This window comes from Lepidochelys kempii, chromosome 2 (genome assembly GCF_965140265.1).
Source record: "Lepidochelys kempii isolate rLepKem1 chromosome 2, rLepKem1.hap2, whole genome shotgun sequence".
NCBI lineage: Eukaryota > Metazoa > Chordata > Testudines > Cheloniidae > Lepidochelys > Lepidochelys kempii.
In genome coordinates this window covers 217,809,556-217,834,990 of record NC_133257.1, presented here as the reverse complement: position 1 = coordinate 217,834,990, position 25,435 = coordinate 217,809,556, and the positions used below count along the sequence as shown (strand labels likewise).

The window sequence follows — 25,435 nt, the reverse complement described above, 5'->3', positions numbered from 1 at the left end:
ATAACAACCATAAGGAGAGTGTTATTCACTCTTTCACATAACACAAAAACCAGGGGTCACTCATGAAATTACTAGGCAGGTGGTTTAAAACATACAAAAGGAATTACTACTTCACACAACACACAGTCAACCTGTGGAACTTGTTGCCAGGTGATGTTGTGAAGGCCAAAACTATAACAGGGTTCAATAAAAGAACTACATAAGTTCATGGAGGATGGGTCTATCAATGGATATTAGCCAAGATGGTCAGGGATGCAACCCCATTTTCTGGGCCTCCCTAGCCTCTATTTGCCAGAAGCTCAGAGTGGACAAAAAGAGGGTGGGATCACTTGAGTGCCTGTTCTGTTCATTTCTTCTAAAACACCTGGCATTGGCCACTGTTGGAAGAGAGGATATTGGGCTGGATGGACCATTGGTCTGATCTAGTATAGCCAGTCTTATGTTCAGCACGTAATAAAAACAAATGTGGTGCATTACCTTTTTGATGTAGAATAATTCTTCCTCTATTGGGACTTAAGGATTAGATGTTCCAAACACTTCATCTATTAACTTTACAGTTAGGAATTTAAAGGAGGACTGTCATCTCAACTTAGAATTTTAAAGGGGATTTCCCAGCTTCATATGAAGTAGGAATGGAGGGAGAATCAGTGTTTCTAATATGAACAGGTAAACTGACAGCGAAGTTGAGCTTCTGAAATATCCGGCAGGATGACACATTTATATCTTTTAACTCTATCCTTGGCACCCCACTTTTTGAAGTTATGTTCTCAGAAATGTCAACCATGCCTGAATGGTTTTCAAATGCAGTCTGCTCTGATGAGCAGGGACTTTGCCCTCAGAAGAGTTCCTTTGTAAAATAATTATTTTGCTCTTAATAGGGCCTGGAATTGGAACAAGATTGTAAAGCTCCTGCCAATAATAATTTTGGAAAAAATTGTCATCAGTTATTCTCATTATCCTCAAGAGCATTTCCCATCTTTTTGAAATAGCACTCTCCTGCCCAGAAAAGATGAAGTTCTGGAACTGCTGGAGAAGGCAGGTAGGGAGGTGAATGAGAGTGTGAAACTCACACTCTGTTTTCAGTGAAATAATTATTTTACATATGTTGTTTTACAGATCATTATTTAAATGATGATAATCACATTTGAAGAAATCCCACAAACATTTTGTACATTGTAAATTGTGTAATGTATTTTGTAAATAATTATTTACAAACATCAGCAAAAAAGGTACATGCTGCTGAAGTATCAGGTGTCAGTCATTGCTGGAGGCAGGTTTCAGGGCTAGATGTCTCCACATGCGGGTGTACATACACCGTGCACTGGAGCTGGACATTTTTCAGCAGCAGAGTCCATTGACCTGCACGGTCATCTTACATGGCTCCGTGCTCCATGCAAGGTTATAAGAGGCCATGCGGGACAACACGCCCTCAGTCCACCTTTTACCGCTGCATATGGGAGGGGAAGGTGGGCAGGTATTGGAATACAAATAGAGACCACACATCTTGAAGAACTTCCTGTTACAGGTAAGTAACCTCCTCTTCTTCATCAAGCGATGATCCCTCTATGTATTCCAAATGTGGGTGAGTACGGAGCAATGATCAACTTGGGAGGTGGGTGTGAGGATGTGATGGGTAAGGCCTGCTGCAGGATTGCACGTCGTACAGTCATGTTGGTGGCATAGTGCGCTGTAAAGATGTGGCCAGGGTGCCCTGTTGTTGCCCAGCCGACCCGGTGCCAGGGCTCATCCACCAGGGAAACAGAGGTGGGTGGATGCACCCACATGGAGTGTTCAGTGATCCTGCCCGAATGGTGTTGAGTTGGAGTGCACATAGCATTATGTAATGCACTTAGAGATCCAATTGGATAGGCATTGCGAGGAAGGGGCCAGCCTTCTTGACCGTTCTTCGAAGGCTACAAAGAGGCATGGGGAGGCACAAAATGCACGAGTCCTGTCCAAGTAGAAGGCTAGAACCCTGCGGATGTTCAGGGAGTGCAGCATCCTGTCCACGGAAGTGGCATGTGGTTTAGGATGGAAGACCGGAAGGTGGATGGACTGGTTAAGGTGAAACTCGGAGACAACCTTTGGGAAGAACTTAGGATGAAGGTGCAGGGAGACCTTGTCTTTATGGAAAACTGTACACATGGGGTCAGCCATCATGGCCAACAATTCATTGACCCTCTGGATAGAAGTGATGGCCATGAGGAAGAGGACTTTCATGGATAGGTGGGCAAGGGAACATGTGGCCTGTAGTTCCAATGGCAGCTGGGTGAGGTATGCCTGGAGGTCCAGGAGGTATGCCGTGTGGGGCAGTATGTTGTGGGGGAGACACCAGTTGCAGAGGTGGATGGCCTCTGTGTACAGTGACAGGGATCTGGTGCCACCCAGTCTGTGTACACCACGGTGGTGGTGTTGTCCAAGAGGATCTGGACGTGTTGGTTGCAGAACAGAGGCAAGAACATGTAGTAGGCCCAGCAGACCATGTGCAGCTCTAGTGTGTTGATGTGCATGTGCGTCTGCCTATGAGGCCAGCCACACTACACAGGGGAAGTGGACAATTGTGTGCCCCACCCTGCCAGGGAAGCGTCTGTGGTGAGGGTGGCCATGGGGATGGGGGTGCCTCTGAGCACTTTGGTAGGATTGGTCTACCAAGTAAAAGAGGAGCAGACCAAGCTGGGGACGGTCAAGGACAAGTCCAGTTGGGTGATGTGGGGCCTGCAGAATGAGAAGAGCCACAGCTGTAGGCAGCACATAGGGAGATGCATGTGTGGTGTCACATAGGTGCAAGCTGCCACGTGGCCAAGGAGGCAGAGAAAGAGTGCACTGTCGAGTGCAGGTTGAGGCTCAGCATCTTCATGAGGGTGGAAAAGTGGTCTGCCAGTAGGAAGGCTTGCACTGAGACACAATACAGGCACGTTCTGATTAAGTGGATCATCTGCATCAGGAGGAGCATGGATTTTGCCTCATTGACACAGGCGCCCAGCGGGGTGAGAAGTGAGTGGAGGGCTGCAACTGCTGTTGTCCTCTCGGTGAGGGACGGACCCATCTGCAGCCAATAGTCCAGGTAGGGGAATACAAAGTGCCCATGCTGGCTGCTATGACCACAAAGACCTTGGGTGCTGTGGTGAAGCCTAATGGAAGGACCCTGAATTGATAGTGACTGTTGCCTGCATGGAAGCAGAGGACTTTGCGGTGGGCTGGAAGGCTGTCAACATGGAAATATGGGTCTTTCATGTCGAGGGCTGCAAGCCATGCCCTGGGGGGAGGAAGGGAAGGATGAAAGTGAGCATCACCATACAGAACTTGGTCTTTCTGATGAAGAAAAGCAGAGTAGCAGTAAGAGTAAGAAGAGATCAAGGATTTGGCAGAGGCCCCCGTCCTCCTTTGGGATGAGAAAGTATAGGCAGTAGAAGCCCCTGTCAATGATAGCACCCTTCCCGAGGAAGGTGTCTGCCTCATGTTGAAGAAGGGTGTCATGGGTAGGGCTTCCCAGAGAGAACTGGTGGGAGTCCTGGTGAGATGGGAAAGGGAGGAATTCTATCGAGTAGCCATGTTGTACAATGTCTAATTCCCAGTGATCAATAGTGATCTTGCCCCAATGGTGGGTAAATAGGGCAAGACGGGCCCAAATGTGTCACAGGGGGCCACAGACCATGACATGGGGGGGAGGGGGTGTTGCAGCTCTTGATTATTGCATCAAAATTGGGCCTTCTGCTCGTGGCAAACACGGCAGTGGCTGATGGCCATGGGTGCTGGGATTGGGGGCATCAGTGGGCTGGCTCCTAGTAGGTGGGGGTGTGGCTGGAACTGTGGCTTTGGTTGGCATCTATTTTCATGGAGAACAGTTTGTCCTCATCGAAGGGGAGGTCTTGGGTGGTAGATTGGACCTCTCTAGGAAATTTGGATGACTGGAGCCCCACTTCATCTCTCATCGCTACCCCCACGGCCAGGGAGTGGGAGGACCTGTCCTCCTCATCTACCACAGCCTGGAGGCAGCCCTCATCCAGCAGGGCCTCGAACCACTGGTGCTTGTCCTGTGGGACATCCTTCAAGAGCTCTGCCAGCTTGGCATAATTGTTAAAATCATATTTCGCCAGCACAGCTAGATAATTGGAGGTGTGCGGACGAAAAGAATTTGGGGCCTATGAGGTGGGGCCACCTTATCTGGGAGGACAAGTGGAAGTGGAGGAGTGGTGGTGTGCCCATTACATGGCCGTGTGCATGACCAGCGAAGGTGAGGGGTGTATTGGAGGGAGTGGGAGAACAGAAAGTCAGCCTCCTTTGCCAGCATGAATTACCTGCATTCCACCCTCTTGGACGTAGGGGTATAGGATGCCAGTGTGTGCCACACTGGTTGTGTGGGTGCAGAATGGTCTTGTGAACAGGCAGAGCTATATGTGTCGGTCCTGAGGTTGGAGAATGTGCAGTGACTGGTCAGGTTAGTCCTGGACCTCCTCCAGGGGAATGCCCAAGTCAAATGCTGTAGCAACTCCTGGGGCTGTTGGAGTGAGAGGGTTCGTGGGATAAGGGCCTCTTCTGGAGAGGAAGAGGCTGCTCTCTGTTCTGGTGGTCTGTTCTGGTGCCGGGTCAAACTTTGGATCCTCCTTGGGTCTGAGGCAATCTGTGCTGGCAGAAGGACGGGGTGGGCTCATATGAGGCCACAGATGGTGGGTACAGCTGGCGATAAGGGTCCAACACAGGGTAGTGGTGCCATGAGGTGGGATCCTGATGGTACTGTGGGTCCCAAGGACAGAGGTACCGCCCTGGCAGGCCCGGAGCATAGTGCATCAGGAAAGTGGGCACACCCAGGAGTCCGCACTATGCTGGCAGACCAGGGAGGAGGATGCTCTTCAACTGAGAAGCCCTCAGAGTCTGAAGCAGCCTATGGAAGTGGTGGAGCTGTCAGTGCAGGCAGTACCGTGACTGCTGGAGACAGGTCACAACTGAGGAGGAGCGGCTCATCCACTGGTGTAGGTGGCCATGGGGCTGAGAGAAGTGGCAAGGGTGAGTACAGCAGTTTGAGGTAGGGACCAGTGGATCTGTCCGGCCCAGTGTCCAAGGCATATCCTGTTGTCTGCTGAATCCTGCCATGGCTGAGGAGCGTGCACCGGCAGGCTATCATGACCCTCAGTCATCATGGTGCTGGTGGGTTTCACTTCCGCTTCGCCTTGCTCTTGTCTTAGGGGGTGGCCCTGTGGGGTCATTGTATGACATCTCATGCAACCCAGCCTGGCTTGGGAAAGGAATGCGATGCGTCATGGCAGTCTGCAACAGGGACCTGCTGAGGTGTTCATGAGAGTGCTTGCAGTTCTCTTTGTGCGCCTTCTCATGTCTCAGTGGTGTTGACTGATCTGGGTGTGAAGCTGAGGGCGGAGTGCTCACCACTCATGAGGGCTGGTGCACAATCGGCACTGATTGTCCAGGATCAGACTTTCCACAAGGCTGAAGTGCCTCCACCATGAGGCATGTGTGGAGGTGCAGAAGTCAAGCATCATGGGTCCTTGATGGGAAGGACTTGCAGATATCACAATGGACGACAAGGTCTCTACTGTCTAGGCGAGATGCACAACACATGTGCTCTTCGCTCACAAAGAATGAGCAACGGCATGAGGTGCAGTTCTTAAACCCTAGGAGGTGAGGCATAACCCCCTGAAGGGGATGGGGAGGCCCCGTATGCGGCTACTATATAACTAACTTCTTTACAGAAGTAAGAAGCAGCAACAGAACTATCTATCTACAACGGATTGTCATTCTCGTAGCGGCTATGAGCCTGAAGAGAGGATTCTGACTCCGACCATGAAGTAAGAGGGAACTGAGGGCATGTCGCTTCCCATGGCCTCTTAATACCTTCCATGGAGCATGTGGTGACATAAAATGCCGTGCGGGTCAACGGACACTGCTGCTGAAAAACTTCCAGCTCCGGTGTATGGTGTGCATGCGCACCCGCATTTGGAATACAAATAGGGACCCTCGCTTGAAGAATAACTGGTGTTTCAACATTTCAGAAAGAAATATTTGCTAAGTATCACATTTTGAATATCAGGTAGTCCTTCTGAGAGTGGCACTGCAGCAAAGGGCTCTTGTACCAGTAATGGTAAGCTCAGATTCATTCACCAGTGTATCTGATTGAGAACCAAAGAAAGGAATCATCCCAAAGGTCCCTTATTTGCCTTGAAATCACCTAGCTGCTACAAAATATGAAATGACCTGCAATTTCTATGAGAAAATTTCTGATTGGCTGATTGGAGAAGGCTCTGCAGACAAACAGGACTACAGTCATTGCTTGAGCAAGGAGTCTGCCAAAAAGACAATAAAGCAAGGTGTTTGCAAAAGGACAGTTAGGTTAGATACTTCTCCTAATATCAACTTGGTTATGGTCTTTTGGCTTGTGAGGACAAAAAAAGATTTTCCAAAGCATGTGTATTGCATCTGTAAATGGTTTTGGAGGGATATTTTAGGTATTGTTAATTTTCTGTGCATTGTGACTGTTGCTATTGAGAAGAAAAAAACAGAGAAAGTTCTGATGATGAGGAGAGAGTTAAAATAAGGACCAGGAGGGTTGCAACAACGAGGTGAGGGGACCATAGACTTATCTGCAGAGCTCTCATAGGAAGCAAAAAAGTCCTTTAAAGGAGAAAAAAGCTTCAGAATGATTGTGTAGGTTCTTTTCTAATGCATCCCCAGCATAATATCGCCTACAAAATATACTGATTTATGTTTATAATCAAACCTGCTCTTACCTGCATGGTCTTTCAAAGGAAATCTTCTTCAGGATCATCATGTACCTTGGTTTCAAACTGAATTACAAGTTACAGTGTTGCTTACAAATTCAGATGGAGTAAGTAGCTTCCTATCTATGAAATGCATTAACACGTCTTTGGGCTTGTCTATGTGGTGCATTAGTCTGCAGAGGGATGTAAAATTTAGTGCACACTAACTGGCCTGCGTGGACCCTGTTGCTGCACACTAAAAGTTCCTCAGTGCACATAAGTATCATTTTGTTTCAAACAGTTTAAAGTGCACTAAGGAACTTTTACTGGGCACACCAGTCGGGTTAACACAGGCCAGTTAGTGTGCACGAGAATGTACACACCTTTAATGCAAACTAATGCACTGTGTGTCATGGTGGTTTCACCAGTTGTTTAAAGTGGAGGCATGTTAGAACACTGAAAATGGGAGCACAGCTCTTTCTACTATGAACAGAATACACACTGAGGAATAGTGTCAGTGCAACATTATGGCAATTTTATTAAATAAAAAAATATGCTGGGTTTTTTATTTTATAGAGTACGTAGTGTAGCTAGCAACACATCCTGGTTTTGACCAATCCTATGTATGTACAGGACTGAATTTTAAAAAATGGTCTTTGATTTTGCAAAACTATTTCACTGCAATTTGAAACTAAGCAGACAGACACCAGAGAGGGATTATCTAAAGTTCAGTGAGGGCCTAACTCAACTCCCATTGAAGTTTTACCAAGTTTTTACTCCTCCATGCAAGCATTTTTTTTAAAGCCCTTTTAAAAAGTAGGTCTGTAATGCTGGAGGCAGGTATATTCTGAACCGGTGTTTAAAAATATACCTCAGAAATGGTCATTAAAAAAAATTTGAACTTTTTTGAGGAACATACAGACAGTCTCCAGAAAACTTCAATCTCTCTTCTTTCTAGCAAATCCACTACAGATTTCTAGGGTTTAGAAAAGACTGGGATTATTTTGGCCATCATGCATTCATCAACCACTCTGCACATGACAAAGTAATCCATTATGTTGTGGGGTTGTTTTTTTGGTCCTTTACACAACATAGTGCCAGATCCAGTGAAATCAATGGGAGTCTTTTAGTGGAAGTTGGATCCACCCCAATATTTTTATAAATGACTTTTCCATTGATACTTCTTTTGACCAATCAAGTTTTGAGATCAGGAGAGGAGCAGCAGAATTTGAAATTATAATATAAACTATCTATTCATACTCAGAGTATGTCTACACTACCCGCCGGCTCGGCGGTCAGCGATCGATCCAGCGGGGATAGATTTATCGTGTCTAGTCTAGACGCGATAAATCGACCCTCCGAGTGCTCTCCTGTCGACTCCTGTACTGCACTACTGAGAGAGGCGCAGGCGGAGTCGACAGGGGAGTGGCAGCAGCCAACTCGCCATGGTGAAGACACCATGGTAAGTCGATCTAAGTACATTGACTTCAGCTACGTTATTCATGTGGCTGAAGTTGCATAACTTAGATCGATTCCCACCCCCTTCCCCCATCGCTAGTGTAGACCAGGGCTCAGAGAAGTCCTGACACTCCAGTTCTTTCTTGAGTTATTGCACAGTTTTGCCTAAGTAAGGACTGCAGGAATGGGCCTAGATGTCTGATTTTGTGAGGGTAAACAATTTCTTCTCTTTTAAAGGAATAGCTTTGCAGTTTACTCTCAAGTAAAAAATAATATTTCAAAGATGGCAGTATTTTAGGGATATGGACTTTTATTAGCATCTCCCTCCACCATAGCCAAAATCATTTAATAACAGACACGTGAAAATGATTGTGTTTAAATTTATTGTCAGCAATACATCAGTTACGTAAAAATAACCCATATGAAAATGTAAGTCTTGTTACATTTTCACATGCCATCTATATTAACTGAATAAAGCTTAGTGACAATATACACAAATTTGCAGTAGTTGTACGTAAACATTTTGTGCATTAAAAAAGAATATACATAATTTAAAAAATAAAAATGCATTACACAATTTACAAATTAACATTAACCAAAAAAAAAAGTAAACATTCCTCAGACAGCTGCCTCCTTATTCTACAAAATAAATATTCAAGTAAATTAAGTTAGGCAAAATAAACTCTTAACTTTGGGTGAGCACGATTTACATAAAGGTAAAAGACAGATTTCAGTTTCATCCAAGGTATATTTTACAGTGATTTATACAGAGTATTTAAGTGGGTCTTTCAGATTGTTAAAATGGACTTTATTACACTTTGGTGGCAGAAAGGGAATTTTAAAATGGGTGCATTATAGCAAACATACAGAATCTTGTGCAGTATCAGCAAAGCTTTGAAAAGAAAGTGCTCCAGGACTCAAAGCAGACACAGTAATCTAGAAACTACAGATTTTTTAAAGGAAATTACAAACCACCACACCAACAAGAAAATATCTACTCAGCTATTTTCTGAATGGCTTAGAGACACTTGATCACTGGAAACATTACTTTCACACACTAACAAACTACAGTAGTGGCTGCTTTAGGCACTGGATTTGTAGAAGCACTCTGGTTTTTAAAGCAAATTACTCTTCATTCTTTATGAAACTTGCGGGGTTTTTTTTAACTGTTTCATACTTACAGGGCTTGACCACCTTTTGTAACTTTTAGATTTACAGACTTACAACTCTCCTCATATCCTAAAAATCTTTTTAAAGAATGCCTTTCTTCATAAAGAAAGAATAGGCTATTCTGGCTCCAGTTTTACAAAACACAGAATTTAATACAATTGCAGATCTGTACCAGCTCTTGATTTTCTTTTCTCATGAAATACTTGTATGGATTGTAAAAGCCAAACACCCATTCTTTGTCTGCATTTTAGCAATAGTAATTTTATATGGGGAACAACAGATGATAGCAAAGCTTTAATTGGAAGTAAATTGTGAAATTTTGGGTGTTCAGGTTCACACAGGCTTCATGGCGAGCGCTACAGCGGAGCTCCTGCTAAAAGACTAGCCAGTGTAATTAACAGTGGTAACTTCTTGCCAATTTAAGAACCGTCCTCACTTATCCGCACGGACAGAGATGTTCGCCCGAAACAATTCAACACCCAGAAATGGGCTTCCAAAGGTAATTAATTCATCCATGACCAAGTTTCAACGTCATATTTTTAAAGTTTTATTTGCAATTTGGTAACTTTCCCACCGTTCATTTTTTTTTGTCTGTCTGATAAAGTAAGAACTCACTTTTTATTGTTTCTCACTGAAACACTTCAAAGAACTTAACTTTGTACATATTTTTTTTTTGCCCTCAGTCTGTATGAAATGATATAAGATTAAAGCCTCAATCTTGCAACTTGTTGTATGTAAGTGAACTGCTGCCACAGCAAGGAGCCATATAGAGTTCTGTGGAGTGTTGGGCTGGTCTGGCAGTCCGCCAACAAGTTGCAGGATTGGGGTGTAAGGTGTGAAATGGAACCTGAACAAATGCCTATTGCTAATTGACACACACATTTGTTCTTGTCTTCTTATCTATGCATTAGGAAAAGATCAATATCATAGCGTGATATCAAAACACTGGTATTACCATATTCTACTTTTGATTTTTGAACAAAACACACTGATTTCAATGACAATTTGACAATGGAATCAGGACTCATGCCGCCCAGTGATTTCAGTGGATACATGAGCCAGCCCAAAGTTGGCAAAGTGTATAGTTTTACTGGCTGTACAAAAACTGGTGCTTGGGAATGGTGCACAGGAATGGTGGAGGTTAGTAAAAGACCTGAGACACTAATACTGAACTTTACACAACAAGTTTTTTGAAAGGTTTTGTGATAAAGTCTTGTCATTATATTGCTTGGTAATAGCACAGTCATTTTTCTTTTTCTTTTAGGCGACATTTCTAGAAGCCATTCTGGTAGAGTAAGCCCTCTCAGGTCATGAGTCATGTCTGTGACAGGTGTAGATACAATGGTAGCACAACATGCTTCATTGGGGAAGCATAACAATGAAAGCTATAGGGATGGACGAGGTTAACATGTAAAGAAAGGAGTGGCAATGAACTGTTATACTACCAGAGTTAAGAAAAAGTTATCTGACTGTTTAGTGAGGCAAATATTTTGATATCCTTCTTTAACCAGTACTTTTAAGACTTTAGCTGAATGATTAAAGGTAAAGATTACATCCAGTTATCCTAACTAAAGGGAAAGTTTTACATTGGCAGCTACAATGGCAATTATTTTGCTTGGGAGAGGAAAAATACGCAACAAACTTTCTTCATTTAGCTGAACAAATAATCAGAATATTTCACTCAAGATGAGAGGGCAACCACTTTTCTTTCTTTTTTTTTAAACAAAGTTAACAAATATAAAAAATCTAGTCATAAACAGCCTTCAAAGTACAATTAGAAACCAACTGGAGAATCTACATTTGTATAAGTAGATGGGCAAGAAACTAGACACTTATATTACTGCCACGATATAGACTACAAAATGGCGGCTGTGATGAGAAACAGTGTATACAGTACATGTATTAGCTGATTCCATCCAGTCACAGTCCAAGCTGAACTCTACTCTCTTCAGGATTCAAGAACTGAAATGCCTGCTTGACGCTCCTGGCACAAGATGCATCATCATTCTTTTTGAAAAGAGGCAGTTTCTATGGCAATACTAGTTAAGTGCATATCATGCTGCACTAATATAGTGCAAAAATTTGCCTAACATGTAGCAAAAAAGATGCAGGCAACAGTTTGAGAGTTAGAGAAAGTAGAAACATATTGTAACATTTACACCAGGTATTCATTTTTCCAGACAGTAACCACTATAAAATACTGAATCTGAGGATGTTTCCTTCCTAGATACTTGTGTATATGAAGCTTTGATACTTTGGAGTGATAATAGAACAGTCTTGCAAGAGAATCTTTGCTCTCTGAAATGCAGGTTAACACAAGCTACACAATTTCCAAGATGCTGAACTTGTCCAATCTTCTCAGTTAACAGCTTATTAAGCACTAAAATGCTGTTTAACAAGTATATAATTTGACAGAATAATACATATGCTTCAACTGAGTATATATGTTATGCTTGAATATAAAGAGTTATAGACAGCTTGGTACAAACTCTTCATGCTCAGTGATTATACATGGTTAATTGTGAAGGTAAGTCTGGCGTCAGGGCTCTCAACTGTGAATATTAAATGAGCCACAGTGGTCTGGAGACTGAGGTGGTTTTGACAGTTTCAAAAAAACACATTAATGTTTTCAATCTGCCAGAATTCTCTGTGCTCATGGCTTAGAATAAAGCAATAATGCCTTGAATATCCATGGGCATTATGAAAGCCATTCTTCTTTGTTTTATGGTGCAGTTCTTAAAAAACAAAACAAAAACAAAAACCGCCTAAAATCCTCTCTGTAGCATGCCCCTGTGCCTTTGGACACCCTCTGATTTCAACACAGTAATGTAGAATCCAGTTGCTGCAGTGGAAAGTTATATTTTACATATCTGCATCTCCATCATAAGCCAATGTTAAAGGTTTCAGCCGATTGTTCTGCCTTCTCTGGGGTTTCTTTGGCTTTTTGCTGAAACAATTAATAAAGTTATTAGAAAATAAATTCAGCTTTAAAAATGAACCTCTCTCTGTAAATGAAAATCTAACGTGGTATAGTAATTATTTATAAACTGGATGGATTGTTTGTCGGTAAAATCTAAGTGTATAAATCCTCAATTTCAGCTGAAATAACTCCTTAAACATCCAAAAGTCACAGTCTCTTTAAATACCAATTTTTCAGTGAGAGGCAGAGTATTTGAATCGAGATTCGATTTTGGTTCTGATATATGACTGTACCAAAACATGAATGTGGTGGGAAGTTTTGCTTTCTGTGCAATGTGTTGGCTGCATCAAAACCACAACCAGGCTCCCTCCAGTTGTAGATGTGATCTGGAACCTAAATATTTTAATCTCCCCTGAAATTTTAAGGGGTTCAGATTAGAGGTTCTGGCCCATCGCTGGTGGTATTCTTTCATCATTAACTTGATGATCTGAATAGGGTGCCTGAAATTAATCATTTACATCACATTATTGAGTTAAATACCTGTTGCTGTGGCACACTATCTTCAACAAGAACTTTTTGACTAGTGCATCTTGGTACGTCCTCCAAAATACATATACTGGCAGCAGCAAATAGATTAATTCTAAATGGTATCATCAGACAGGAAATGCCTATACTGGATGGATACTGACTCTCTAGTTACCTTTAATTCAGTAGTGTTTTAAATCTACTTGGCACAGGTGTAAATATCTAAAATGCACAAACAAAACATACTTGATTCTCCGGAACTGGTAATATTAGATTAATATACGTAAATCCTAATTGTTAGCTTCACTTGGGGCAGGGCATGAAGCTATATTTAAACCACTCTAGTACCACTCCATCCCAGCTCTGAAGTTCAATTTGGAGTTGCCTGAGGGCTATGCAAAGTTGCTTCATCTACCTATGTCCCCAAAAGGAGCAATTTCAGTGGTTAGGAATTGTTTGTGTTCCAGCCAAACACACGTTTCCCTGGCCATGTCACCTTCACCACCAGTGGGATTGCACAGAAGCTGCTATATTGGTCCTAACCAAACCCAGTGATTCCCCTACTGCAGAAATCCTCAGGCAACTAGATTTGCACTAGTCTTGGCACAAAGTAACCACAGAGGCTAAGATCTGGCCCACAGCATGTAGAATAAATGTACAGACACATTATACCTCAGGCTCCTGATAAGTTGCTATGTCAATATTTGGTCACAAAATTTGGGCACCCCGATATACCTCTTGGACCATTCATAGGGAACAAACATTAAATTAGCCTTACCTAGCCACTTTTTTTGGGGGGGTGGAGGGTTGTTACACCTCCAAAAACACAGCTCCTGGGGTATTATTCTGGGTGATAATACAGTAATACTTAATGGAGACAAACTGAAAGGCAGTTGCATTGGAGACATTAAATGCACACAACTACTAAAGACATCTTTAACGTGGCTCATATTTCTAAAACAATATTTTTCAGGCCTCAAGAAAGTTGTTAATCCACTGAAAAAGTATACAGAAGTAGCAACTGCCAGTAAGCTTATTTTGGGCAAAAGCATATGCACACCAAACTCTGAAGACTGTATACTCGATGTAGTTCCCATAGCTGAATCTGAGTCAGTGAAATGCTCAATACACAGTCCATATTCCACGTGTTCATTTAGGAATAATTAAAGAACTCACCAGGCTAGATAGATCATAGAAACAATAAAGATGAGTAAAACAAATGCACCAGCAGCTACGCCATAAACCCAGGTCTTCAGCTTCCCATCTAAAAGGAATGAATGTTAGTCATTAGTTTACAGGTTAGTCTTGTTGCATTGCAGGTTTGAATAGCAATAATTATTGTCTGCACAAGCAGCATTGAAGCCTAATATGTACAGGTGTTATTAGATTACTCAGTTACAGGTTTGGTTAAAAACACTCTCAAGATGACAAGGCTGAACATTAAAGCAGTTTTGGTTTGATTTACGAGTGAGCACTGCAAGTTGTGAGCAGGCCAGCCACCCAAAAAGCCCACAGTCTTGTTTGCAGTCATGCTGTACTTTTCAATAGGCTGCCTGCTTATCAGGACAGAGCAGGTGGACATGGGAGAAACTAGGTGATGTGAACCTACTCAACTGCGATCACAGACAAACTACCACCCTGTATTAGTTGGTAAGGGGTAATCCTGGAGAGTGAGTGTGATTTTAAGTGTTGTACTCCTCACTCAGGAGAAATGGAAAACACTTTTTAAGTGCAACTTTTATTTTGGCAAAATAATCTATATGTTCTCATTTTCACATGATTTTTTCTCTTTTTAGATAGCTTTAGTGACCAGTCTAGTGTCTGATATACTCCTTATTTTGTCTTGAGTACAACAGTTCTCCTTGCTGCACACCTAGACAATGATCTTCTGCTTCCTTCCTCTTTAATTGCATTGTTGGAACATCTTCCTTCCCCCCACCCCTCCAAACTTATTGTTGGCCTGTAGTCTAAACAAAAGTAGAATTACAGTCTGCTGTTATATCTCCACAGCTCGGTTTTAAATGCCTATAGTTACAAGACATATCACCTCCTATTTTCCCCTGATGTCAGACAGGCTCTAACAGACCCAACTGAACACCCTACTCTTCGGTGGAGAAAGTGGGAAAAAGCTGCTCTAACTCTCTGGTGGGTTTTGGCTGAATGCTCTGAAAAATCCTTTCATAATCTGGGGTTCCCTGCTGTAGATCGGAAGTGTTCATAATGCACTGTCCCTATTTGACTTTGGGGAAACTTTGCAACTCCTGAAATATGAAGATGGAAGCTAACGCGGCAAAGATTCCGCGACCTGCTGAGCCCCAAGATGGATTTCAGAAAAGGTCAGAGAGAAGGACTTACTTATTCACATGTCCTTTTTAAAAATAGGTTTGGGTTTGAACTGGTTTGACATTGAACTAGCTCAGAAAAAATACATCCCACCTGCCCCTAAAGCGAATCTAATATTTGAAAACAAATTCTTATGCAGTAGGCTGACTAGAACATATATACCAACGTGAATTTTCTTGTCAATGCACATGTGATACCTCCCACTCACATTTGTGTGAATTATTTTTCACACAAGGGGTCAAATTGTGCCTTGACTATACCATATACATCTCCAGTACTGTCAGTAGGATGGTAGAGAGTGTAATATGTGTTAGGGCAAAATATGCCCATGGAGGGTAGAACAAACCATACTCTATTCTTGTGGTGGTGTTTTCAATATCATACCAAGCAAGTACTGGTGAAATTGTGAGCTTCAAGCCAACCCTTTATAGTAGCCATTCTTCTTTGTTTTATGGTGCAGTTCTTAAAAAACAAAACAAAAACCGCCTTTATAGTACTTTGATAACTTTGCAGAACCAAAAAGCTATTTCAGTGAAGGTTACAGTGGAGCTTTTGACAGCGTATTAACGATAAATGTATTCACACAGAGTTTGCTTCCTAAACTTCCCAGTAGCTTTCTCTGAGGCTGCACAGGTAGGTACGCAGGTTTTATACTATCTAACAACCCAGGGGCTGGCAGTCATACAGACTACTTGATTTAGACTAATTAATAGAAAAACATTTTCGCTGGATTAATGTAATGGAGCTAATAACACTTAATAACCTGAAGCAATGAAACAACTGATCCATTAAAGATGGACTGAGGCAGTAGATTTGCCCTGACTTATCCAATATTGGATGTGATAGCAATTCAGATTTCATTATGATTAAAGTGCTCAGTGTCTTCCTTACAGGGTTATTTATATTCAGCAAGGTGGTGGTGGGTTTTGGGGTGGAGGGCGGTAGTGTGGGGCAGGGGGGGATCATTTACAGTTGCTGATGTTTTGTTAATCTACAGCTAAAGCCAAAGTTCAAGTTGTATAATGTTATCTGGAAATTTGCAATAAACTGTCTAATATGATTCTTACAGAACTAGGCAGGGTAATTTTTAGAGATGGGAGTACTGGTTTGGATAAAATAAGAATGATCTAAATGTTCAACCAAAATTAGAACTGAATCAAGTAAACCTGAACCTTATTCAGAATTTAAAACATTGCCTTGCTTTTTACTTTTGCTCCCACCTTCCTGGTTTTCACCAAAAGTGGAATTACTGAAACAACAGAGACTGTTTCTGTACTATTCATGTTTCTCTTGTGGTAACTGGTATTTCCATTTTAGCTGAAATCAGGAAGTACTGAAAATTTTGTAAGATCCTGATCTTACAAAACTTCCAATTCAATTCTTAGACTAAACAGATACAGTTGAACTAGGGATGAACATCCACGTTTCTAGTTGTTTATTTGAATGGAATTTTCTCTCACTTTGGGGTAATAATAGCTATTAGTTGAGATTTTAGGTCAGGTCAGTTGGAGTGGAGTGGGTAGCCACATCAAAGAATTTCACCAAACTTACTTTAGAATTACAGGGAATGAGGTAGCATGTAAGAAATATGAGATACTTGCTTAGGGAAGCATGGTGTTTTGATTAAAGTTCTTTTCATGTTGGATCAGTACTTAAAAGTACCGATATTTTGGGGCAGGGATGATATTTTTGTTCTGTTTGTACAGTGCCTAGCACAATGGGGTCTTGGTCCATGACTGGGGCTACTTGGTACTACCACAATACAAACAACAACTATTGTGTAGCTCTACTAACATCAGGCTAGAAATGTAGTTGCATCAGATCAAGACAATCTGTTCATCCAAGACGTTTCTATAGTTCTCATCACTGGAGCATTTAAGTGGTGATGCAGATACTTCTAGCTGAGATGTTTGAGTTTTATAAGTGTAATAAAACTTCCAGATGAAAACCTGACCTGCTAAAATGTTTACATCTTCTACAAACCACAACCACACCAGTGGTATCAGTGGGGAAAAAAGGCATCCAGGTCCTTGTAGTCCTTAGAGAGTGTTCTGACCTCCTGAGTTATCTCAGTCATATTTTTAACCCCGATTGCTTAATCGGATATCCAGTAAGTGCTGCGAACTATGACTACTTCCCAGGCTTTTCACAGTATTTTCCCTCTACAGTATTTCCAGTTCTTCTCACTGGAAAATTTCAAACAAGAAGTATCAGGGAAGAAAATTCTATCCCTTCTGTAATATACAGTTTAATTAAATATGCTGATGCAGAAGCAGCAGCGAAGGGTGGGGTTACATATGTCTCTTCCTTTTTGTTCAATCCTTGCAGATGACTGCATTCTTAAATAAACATTTAATGACTTTTGGCATCAGAGCAGCTTAAATGCCAAATGCTGTTGCAGTACTTAGGATCACTAACTGCTCATGTAATGACTTCACCTGGCCCGAAAGGCTGCAGAAACCAGGTCCTTCCTCGTCCTGACTGGTTACTGGATGGCTGGGTGGGGTTCACAGCTCGACTGGTTTTCACATCTCCTTTTTTGTCCTCCATAGTGGGGATTACTACCACAGGGATGAGTGTGCACTCCTCGAGTGTGCCATCAGAGGACATTACTTCAGTGTACCCTTCTTCACAACCACACGTTCTAGTCTGTAGGGAACAAGTGTTTTACACTGTGTAGCAGAAACACACAGCTCTCTGAGCGCTTTAAATCATGACAACATTGATGACGGGAAGAGAAGATTGTTTTGATGAGCACTAGCCTGGAGGGCACCTCTGGATGTATTTGTGTGGCATCTCCTATTGAATCAAAGCAGTGCAGTTTACATATTTAATGGGAAGGATTAATGTTTTGAGGTTGATTTAAAAAATTTAACACTCGTGAGAGCTCTGAAAATGCTTCAATAATCTTGATTCTATTGTGCAAAATATCTTGAAAACTAATGAGGAGCTATGTTACTATTTTTCATATATAAAGGCTTTTAGCCTTCACTATTTTTGTGTTGTAGTGTACAGTAAGGGTACTGAAACAATGTTGTTCCAATGCAGTGACACATACCTCGCTACAGTAAGAATGGGATTGACTGCACGGTGGGTTACATGACCTGTCAGCATCTGGTTGGCGCATCACTAAACAGCCCCCTGTAGGATACAAAATCAGATTTTGACACAATAGCACCTCACCCCCACTGAAATTACTGACTTCAGCCATGAAATGGTACTTTCTTGCTTGTGTGAAAATTTTGTAAGATCCTGATCTTACAAGACTTCCAATTCAATTCTTAGACCAAACAGATACAGTTGAACTAGGGATGAACACCCAAGTTTCTAGATGTTTATTTGAATGGAATTTTCTCTCACTTTGGGGTAATAATAGCTATAATAATAGAAATAGTACTTTCAAGGAACTTCCTTGCTTGTGTGAATTTAGGATGATACTACTGTACCAAAGCAGGAGGAGGATGGCTTTCTTAGTCCTGCATGAATTCTTGTAGGCAGATTTATTTGTATTGATCTGCACTTTATAAGAAGGTGCTTGACATGCCAAATACTTTTATGTACCTTTTATGGATTGTTCAAGCCACAGTTAATGCTTGTGTGTGTGTTTGGGAGGGGCATTTTGTTTTTCAGGGGGTAATCATGTTCTTGCAGTCATGGCTCTAACTAGTACTTACATGACAGCCATGAGAAACATTATGTAATTTTTGTACAGGGTGCTTTATATGGGGAAAACATTAAAGCTCTTTTTTTCCCTCTGCATATTTTGTTTTTTTTCATTAATTTATCTAAAAGATTTATCTAATTCCTTCTGTCCTGGAAAAGAGGGCAGTGTACCAGTTTAAAATTTTTACATTTAGAGGCCACCCATTGTAACCTGCCTGCACTATGTCCCAAATCTCCTAAAGTAATTACACCCTTATATTGGTGTGAAATGATGATGAAATCATGTTAAGTGACTATGGTCACTCTCACAGAAGATGCAGTTAGATGCAGTTATATAAAGCCAGGTGTTAACAGGAGGGCGGATGATGAATAAAGGAAACCCTGCCATAAGAAATGTTGCCCATCCATAGGGAATACAACTTTACACTCTGGTGTGTGTACCAGGCACACGCCTGCAAGCACCCATGTAACAAAGTATCAGTCATCCTGACAGCTGCAGAAGAAAAGAGCTGCCTCATCACCCATTTCAATTTGAGTTAATGAATCTGTGAAAACACCATCCTAAATGAACAACAAACAAACAACTATTCAGAACTATATTGTGACAGACTAAATAAAATCTGAGTAAATAAATACAAATGGAAATATAATTTACCATGCAATATTTCAATATATATGAATAAAAATAAATTATTTCAGACCCAACCAAACAATATGGCAGCTGCAAAGAAATACAGTACTCTCAGCAACAGGCTGACACTAAGCCACATTCTGTTCTTACAAGAACATATGCAATCCTACTGAAATCAAGGCCGAGGGCAATATCTGTATCTGAGGGCAGATTTGATCTCTTCATGCAGGGGTGGCAAACCTGAGCCTGAGAAGGAGCCAGAATTTACCAATGTACCTTGCCAAAGAGCCACAGTAATACATCAGCAGCCCCCCACCAGCTCCCCGCTCCCGCCCTCAGCGCCTCCTGCCCACCAGCAGCGCCTCCCACTCCCTACCTGCACCTCCTGATCAGCTGTTTTGTGGCATGCAGGAGGCTCGGGGGGAGGAGCGAGGGCACGGCAGGGAGGGGGTGGAGTGGGGGCAGGGCCTGTGGCAGAGCCAGGGGTTGAGCAGTGAGCACCCCTTGGCGCCTGTAGCTCCAGCCCTGCAGTCAGTCACTATACAAGGAGCCGCATATTCACTTCTGAAGAGCCACATGTGGTACTGGAGCCACAGGTTGGCCACCCCTGTCTTAATGAGGTCTGTGGATGGTACTGTAAAGCATACCCAACACTGTGAACATATATTTGGTGGGCCTAAAAGTTCCCTATCTGATCCTTAGTCTTCTGTGTTCAATACATAAGAGGCCATCTGAAGAAAGTACTTAAGCATGTCCTGAAGTCCCATTTGTCAACCAGACAAGTGCTTTGGCTCCGTCAGGGCCAGAAGCCCATATAAGATTTTAATTAGAGCTGGGTGGAGAAAAGTGACCCAGTTTTGGAGGACTTCTATATTTCCAAATTTGGAACAAAGCTTTCTAACTATAAGGATCATTAAGTATAGGACTAGGTTAGTAAGAGAGGTTATGGAATCCCTGGCAATGGAGGTTCTTAAGAACAGGTTAGACAAACAGCTGTCAGGGATGGTCTTAAGTCCTGCCTCAAAGCAGGGGGATGGCCTAGATGACCTCTCAAGGTCCCTTCTAGCCCTACATTTCTATGATAAAACCCCAAACATTTAGAAAATTTCTGTGAAAGGGAACACAGCCCTGGCCCTGGGGCAGTCCGCCCTGGATCATAAACCCTGGAAGCCCTGGGGCTCCTGACTCCAAGGCAGGCCAGCACGCAGACTACCCACAGTTGTTGACCCACAAGCCTGGGTGCTAAGCAGGTCAGCTGGTAGGAAATCATAATTAGCACCAGAATAAACCAAATCAAAAGAATAAGATGTGTCTCCCCACCCCCCTGCACAAGATTTCATTTACAACTTTACAGCTCCCAAATGGATTCAATTTTACAAAGCACTTTATAAGTATCCAAGGATATTAGCGGATGGCATAAATTAAGGAAAAATGTACATGACCAAATTACTGAGATTAAAAATTGTACGAGCCTAGTAGCTGCTAACACAATTTTGTATGGATTTGTAATATGCATACAGACTGGGTCTGCAATACCCAGTGTGAAGAGGATACATTTTAACATTTTTACAAATGCCAGTTAACACTTACAAAAGAGACTTGATGGCTCCAAAGGATTATTAAGCATTTTGTGGTGACAATACACGGATTAGAGTTCCAATGACATGACAGACAGTAACAGTGACTTCAGAGTCATTCAGATCTGTCATGTCAACAATCCATGGATTAAAGTTCCATTTGTATGCATTCAGTTGATTGATACTGATCATGTGCTTATGAAATCATATAAATAGTTAAAGAAATTAAGACTAAGTAAAGCTCGGAGTCTGATGTACCCACATAAAGAAAACAGACTACATTTTTCTTCAAGTCAGAGACCTCAGAACTTTCCTTAATTTACCCTTTTGTACCTGGCTATTACACCACAAATAGCAAAAGACACACAGTAATGTTTCTAATATTGCTTTAGCACCTTGGTGCAAAAGAATGAATTAAACTCATGAATTTAACTCACAGGCCTCATCTCAGATTCTTATTATTTTAACATCTTATAGACCATGAAGCTCTCTTTCTCCCTCTGTGCATGCACGCATATGTATATATATATATTAAACACACACAGATATATTGCATGCATACATGCTATACATATTTGTATAAAAAGATCTTTGTGTAATAGGGAAACCATTGAAATTTGAAATCCTAAAGCTTGTGGAGAAAAAACATTTTAGAAAAGTAGAATGTAAAATATTCAGGCTGCAGTGAGGACGGCATTATTTTATAGTTACCCTCTAGCAGTAGGTTTTGCATAGTGGCATCAGTCGAGTTTTGGAAAAAGGTCTTTCAAGTACTTCCAGCCATGGAATAATATGATGATTTGAAATAAAACTATGCCAAATAAAGATAATAAAATAGTAATAATACTGAATTTTTACTCTTTATTGTTATTGGAAAATATAATATCTGATAATTATTTGCAAATCCTTTTACAAGAGCAGCAATGTCTCCACTCCTTTTTATTTTTTCATGGCCTGATTTCTATGTAAGAAAAATAAAAATAATAGGTACCTGTAACATTTAAACCATCTGATCTTTGGCACCATACTGTCCGAGAAGATCCCTTCCATGGGCTAGCCATCCACTTGTATTCGTGACACTGACCATCTGCACATAAAGCATTGACACTAACAGAAATACTGTACAAAGCCCCGGGAAAATGCAGCGTTACTCAGCATAAACAGATATGTCTACCAGCAGATCAGACATGTAAATAAACCTACAATCCAGGGGAAAAACCCACTGTTTTATAATATGCAAATCTTATTTTTATGAAGTTTTGGAGACAGTTCAAACAAAACAATACATCAAATATGCTTCTGAAACTATTGTAACTTTGTTCTTCTTTCTGTTTGCATATTGAATAGCTCTCTCTATTGCAATAATTATATCTACAGAAGAAGTATCTAGCACTATAAAACTGTATTGGTTCTATTCTTGGATAATTTTTATTAATGCTAATGGGAGTTACATGAGTGCAAAGCAGAAATGGACTACAAACCTATGACTGTGTCCTGATTACTTAGGGCCACCGTATTGTCCTTGAACTGGGTGGACACAACTACTGTTCACTGCCCGCAGCAAGTTCTGCACACTTAGGATATGTCTACATTACAGCTGGAAGGTGTAAATTCCAGGAGTACATTTCTAGGTCGGACAGAGCTAGTGCAGGGATGCCTCCTGGAGCTGACATGTACATCTTCCAGCTCTTGTGTAGCCATGCCCTTAGTGTTTTTAAACACTCCATGCACATTTACTATAAATATTGTGCAAAGAGATTGACCCTTTTTAATCTATAGACCTGACGCTCCTTACATTTGTAAATATCTATGATGATTAACTGAAATAAAGCACTTGTGAGAAATGAGGAAATGACCCTAAGGACAGTTGAGCCCTAGCCTTTGTTTAAAGGAGAGGTCACTGGACTGGAAGTCAGGAGACCTTGTGTGTGAGCTTGACCAAAAGTTACTTCATCTCTCGGTGCCTCTGTTTCCTTTCTCACCCTTTGCCTATTTAGGCTGTGAGCTCTTTGATCCAGGGACTGTCTCTTACAATGTGTATGTACAGTATGTACAATAGGGTCCTATCTTTGGTGGGGCCTTTAGGGACTACTGTAGTAGAAATAGTCTTTAAATTAAATAGCAGCCCACAGTAATTATTTAAGTAGGGAACAAGCCATTATTTCTCTTTTAGATGCAACATCCAGTGGTAAGTAGGTGGAGGGTGGGAGTAACTAGTAGGTGGGTGGGGTGTGTGATTTTGCTTGCCCACTAAGGGTGACATATTATTTCTAAACTTGCAGCACCCACCAGTAGTAGTGACAGAAACCAAATAACTATTAGGACTCCATCAGTCATTTCAGGCTCTATCCTTCAATGTGCTCAGCACTCTGGCCCTGAGCCAGCTAAGCTTTTAAGAATGCGATTAACTCTAGCGCTCTCATTTGTACATGTCTATGGAGCGATACAAAGTTGTACTCTTACTCTAATGAAGTTGACAGGTTATTTCTGAAAAAGATGGTTGTATGGTTTAGGCACTGGACTGGAACACAGGAGTAGAGCTGGGCCAATAAAGGAAGGATACTTTCCTAAGTTCTTTGAGATGTGTGATTCCTATGGGTATTCACTGTGGGTGCACATGCGCTCCATGCATCCGAGACCAAAAAACTCTTCAATAGCAGTGTCTGTTGGTCTATGCCTTTATCCTTATACCTCCTTGTGCTCTGAAATGAGGGCATAAGGGGCATCATGGACTGACCATCCCTTTAGTCCCTACTCTACTCTACCACAAACAACATGAGGATGTGAGCAGAAGGGAAGGAAGGTGGGTTGTGGAATACCCATAGGGACCACACGTCTTGAAGAACTCCAGTTACTCTAAGGTAAGTATCCTCTCTTTGGTCCCTATGAATATTCACTGTGGGTCACTCTCAAGCAGTGCTCATTGAGGATGAGGGTGCAAGGAAGAGTCCTGCACCACAGATCACTGAACCAAAGGAAGCATCCTCTGCAGAAGCCTGAACCAGGGTATAATGTTTAGTGAAAGTGTGAATGGACCCCCAAGTCACTGCCCTGCAGATCTCCTCATAGGAATGCCAACAAGGCAGCTTGGACTATGGTTGAATGAATCCTGAAAATCTGACATGGAGGGGCTTCAATAAGTTCATAGCAAAGGAGGACACAATTGGAGAGGTTTGGGAAGAGGTCGCTTTCCTCCCCGTTTTCTCAGCTATGGATATTAAGAACCTCAGAGGATCCCAAAAGGGCCTACTCTGGTGCAAGTAGAAGGCTAGAACCCTGTATACATCCACGGAGTGTCACCGCTTGTCCTTCCTGTTATTATAGGCTTTGGGTAGATGATTAGGCAGGTGATCTGTTTAGTTCAGGTGAAGTTAAGAAGGAACCTTTGTGATGAAATTGGGATGCAACCTCAAGAATACTTTATGCCTATGAAACACCATGTAAGGAAGATTTGCCATAAAGGACCCAAGCTCACCCACTCTCCCAGTAGAGATTATTGCAGTTAGGAAGGCAACTTTCATAGACAAACATAGGAGGGAGCAAGAGGCGAAGGGCTCGAATGGCAGGTTCACAAGAGCTGATACCACCAAGTTTAGGTCCCAGATAGGAGCAAGTTTTAATAGCGGTGGGAATGTTCTGATAATGCCTTTTAGAAACTTCACTGCTGGAGATAGTGGAAAACCAAGCAGTTATCCACTGGAGGATGAAAGACATTAATAGCTGAAAAATGTACATGCCGTGAACGGATGGATAGGCCCAATTTCTTCAAGGAGAGAAGACAGCACAGGATAAGAGGGATCCCAGATTCCTTGTGGGGGTAAGTGATGTTGCTGACACCAAATGGAGAATTGCTTCCATTTGGCAGCAATACATATCCATGGAGAGAGTTTCCTGATATTATTAAGGATAAACTGGACCTCTTGTGAGCACAATCTCTCTAAATTCATTGTCCATCCAGAAACCAGGCTACCAGATGGAGGGACACCAGGTTGTGATGAACGGTCCTGCTTCTATTCTAACACAGGAGACCCAGATGTGCCACTCCCCCCGACCCATTTCTGCAAACACAGAGCTGCCCAGCTCGGAGGCTGCGTCTGGGGCTCCACTGACTCTGCAGCTGAATGCAGCACTATCAGTAGGGTAAAGCTGATGCTGGATGCACCATTCCAAGTTGCTTGTATCCTTGAAGAGTGAGGCAAATTTTGCTCCCCCTTATTTAAGTAATAAATTAGTCACATTGTCCAACCTGATTCAGAAGTGCATGGACTGGATGAAGGACAGCAATATCTTACATGCTTCGTGCACTGCCCAAACTTCAAGAAGACTGATATGTAGAGTAGACTCTTGTGGAGTCTACAAACCCTGAGCTGTATGGTCGTCCACATGTGCTCTCCATCCCATTAGGGAGGCATCCATAATGAGTGTCTTTGTGGGCAAT

At 42.1% G+C, this 25,435-nt stretch overlaps 1 protein-coding gene across 9 annotated transcripts in view; it reads right to left on the bottom strand.

Moving 5' to 3' along the window:
• THSD7A (thrombospondin type 1 domain containing 7A) overlaps window positions 1-25,435 on the bottom strand; it is a 634,694-nt gene that overhangs the window by 95,657 nt on the left and 513,602 nt on the right. For 7 of the 9 annotated variants that reach the window (XM_073333830.1, XM_073333827.1, XM_073333831.1 and 4 more), the window contains 5 exons: window positions 21,989-22,084; window positions 18,185-18,267; window positions 17,565-17,775; window positions 13,960-14,047; window positions 8,562-12,285 (listed from right to left, as the gene is read on the bottom strand). In XM_073333830.1, the coding sequence (XP_073189931.1) occupies window positions 12,201-12,285; window positions 13,960-14,047; window positions 17,565-17,775; window positions 18,185-18,267; window positions 21,989-22,084 (563 nt within the window). In that variant the 3' untranslated portion in view covers window positions 8,562-12,200. Of the gene's footprint in view, window positions 1-8,561; window positions 12,286-13,959; window positions 14,048-17,564; window positions 17,776-18,184; window positions 18,268-21,988; window positions 22,085-25,435 lie in introns of those variants that run through there. The other 2 variants (XM_073333834.1, XM_073333835.1) reach the window with 2 other exon arrangements.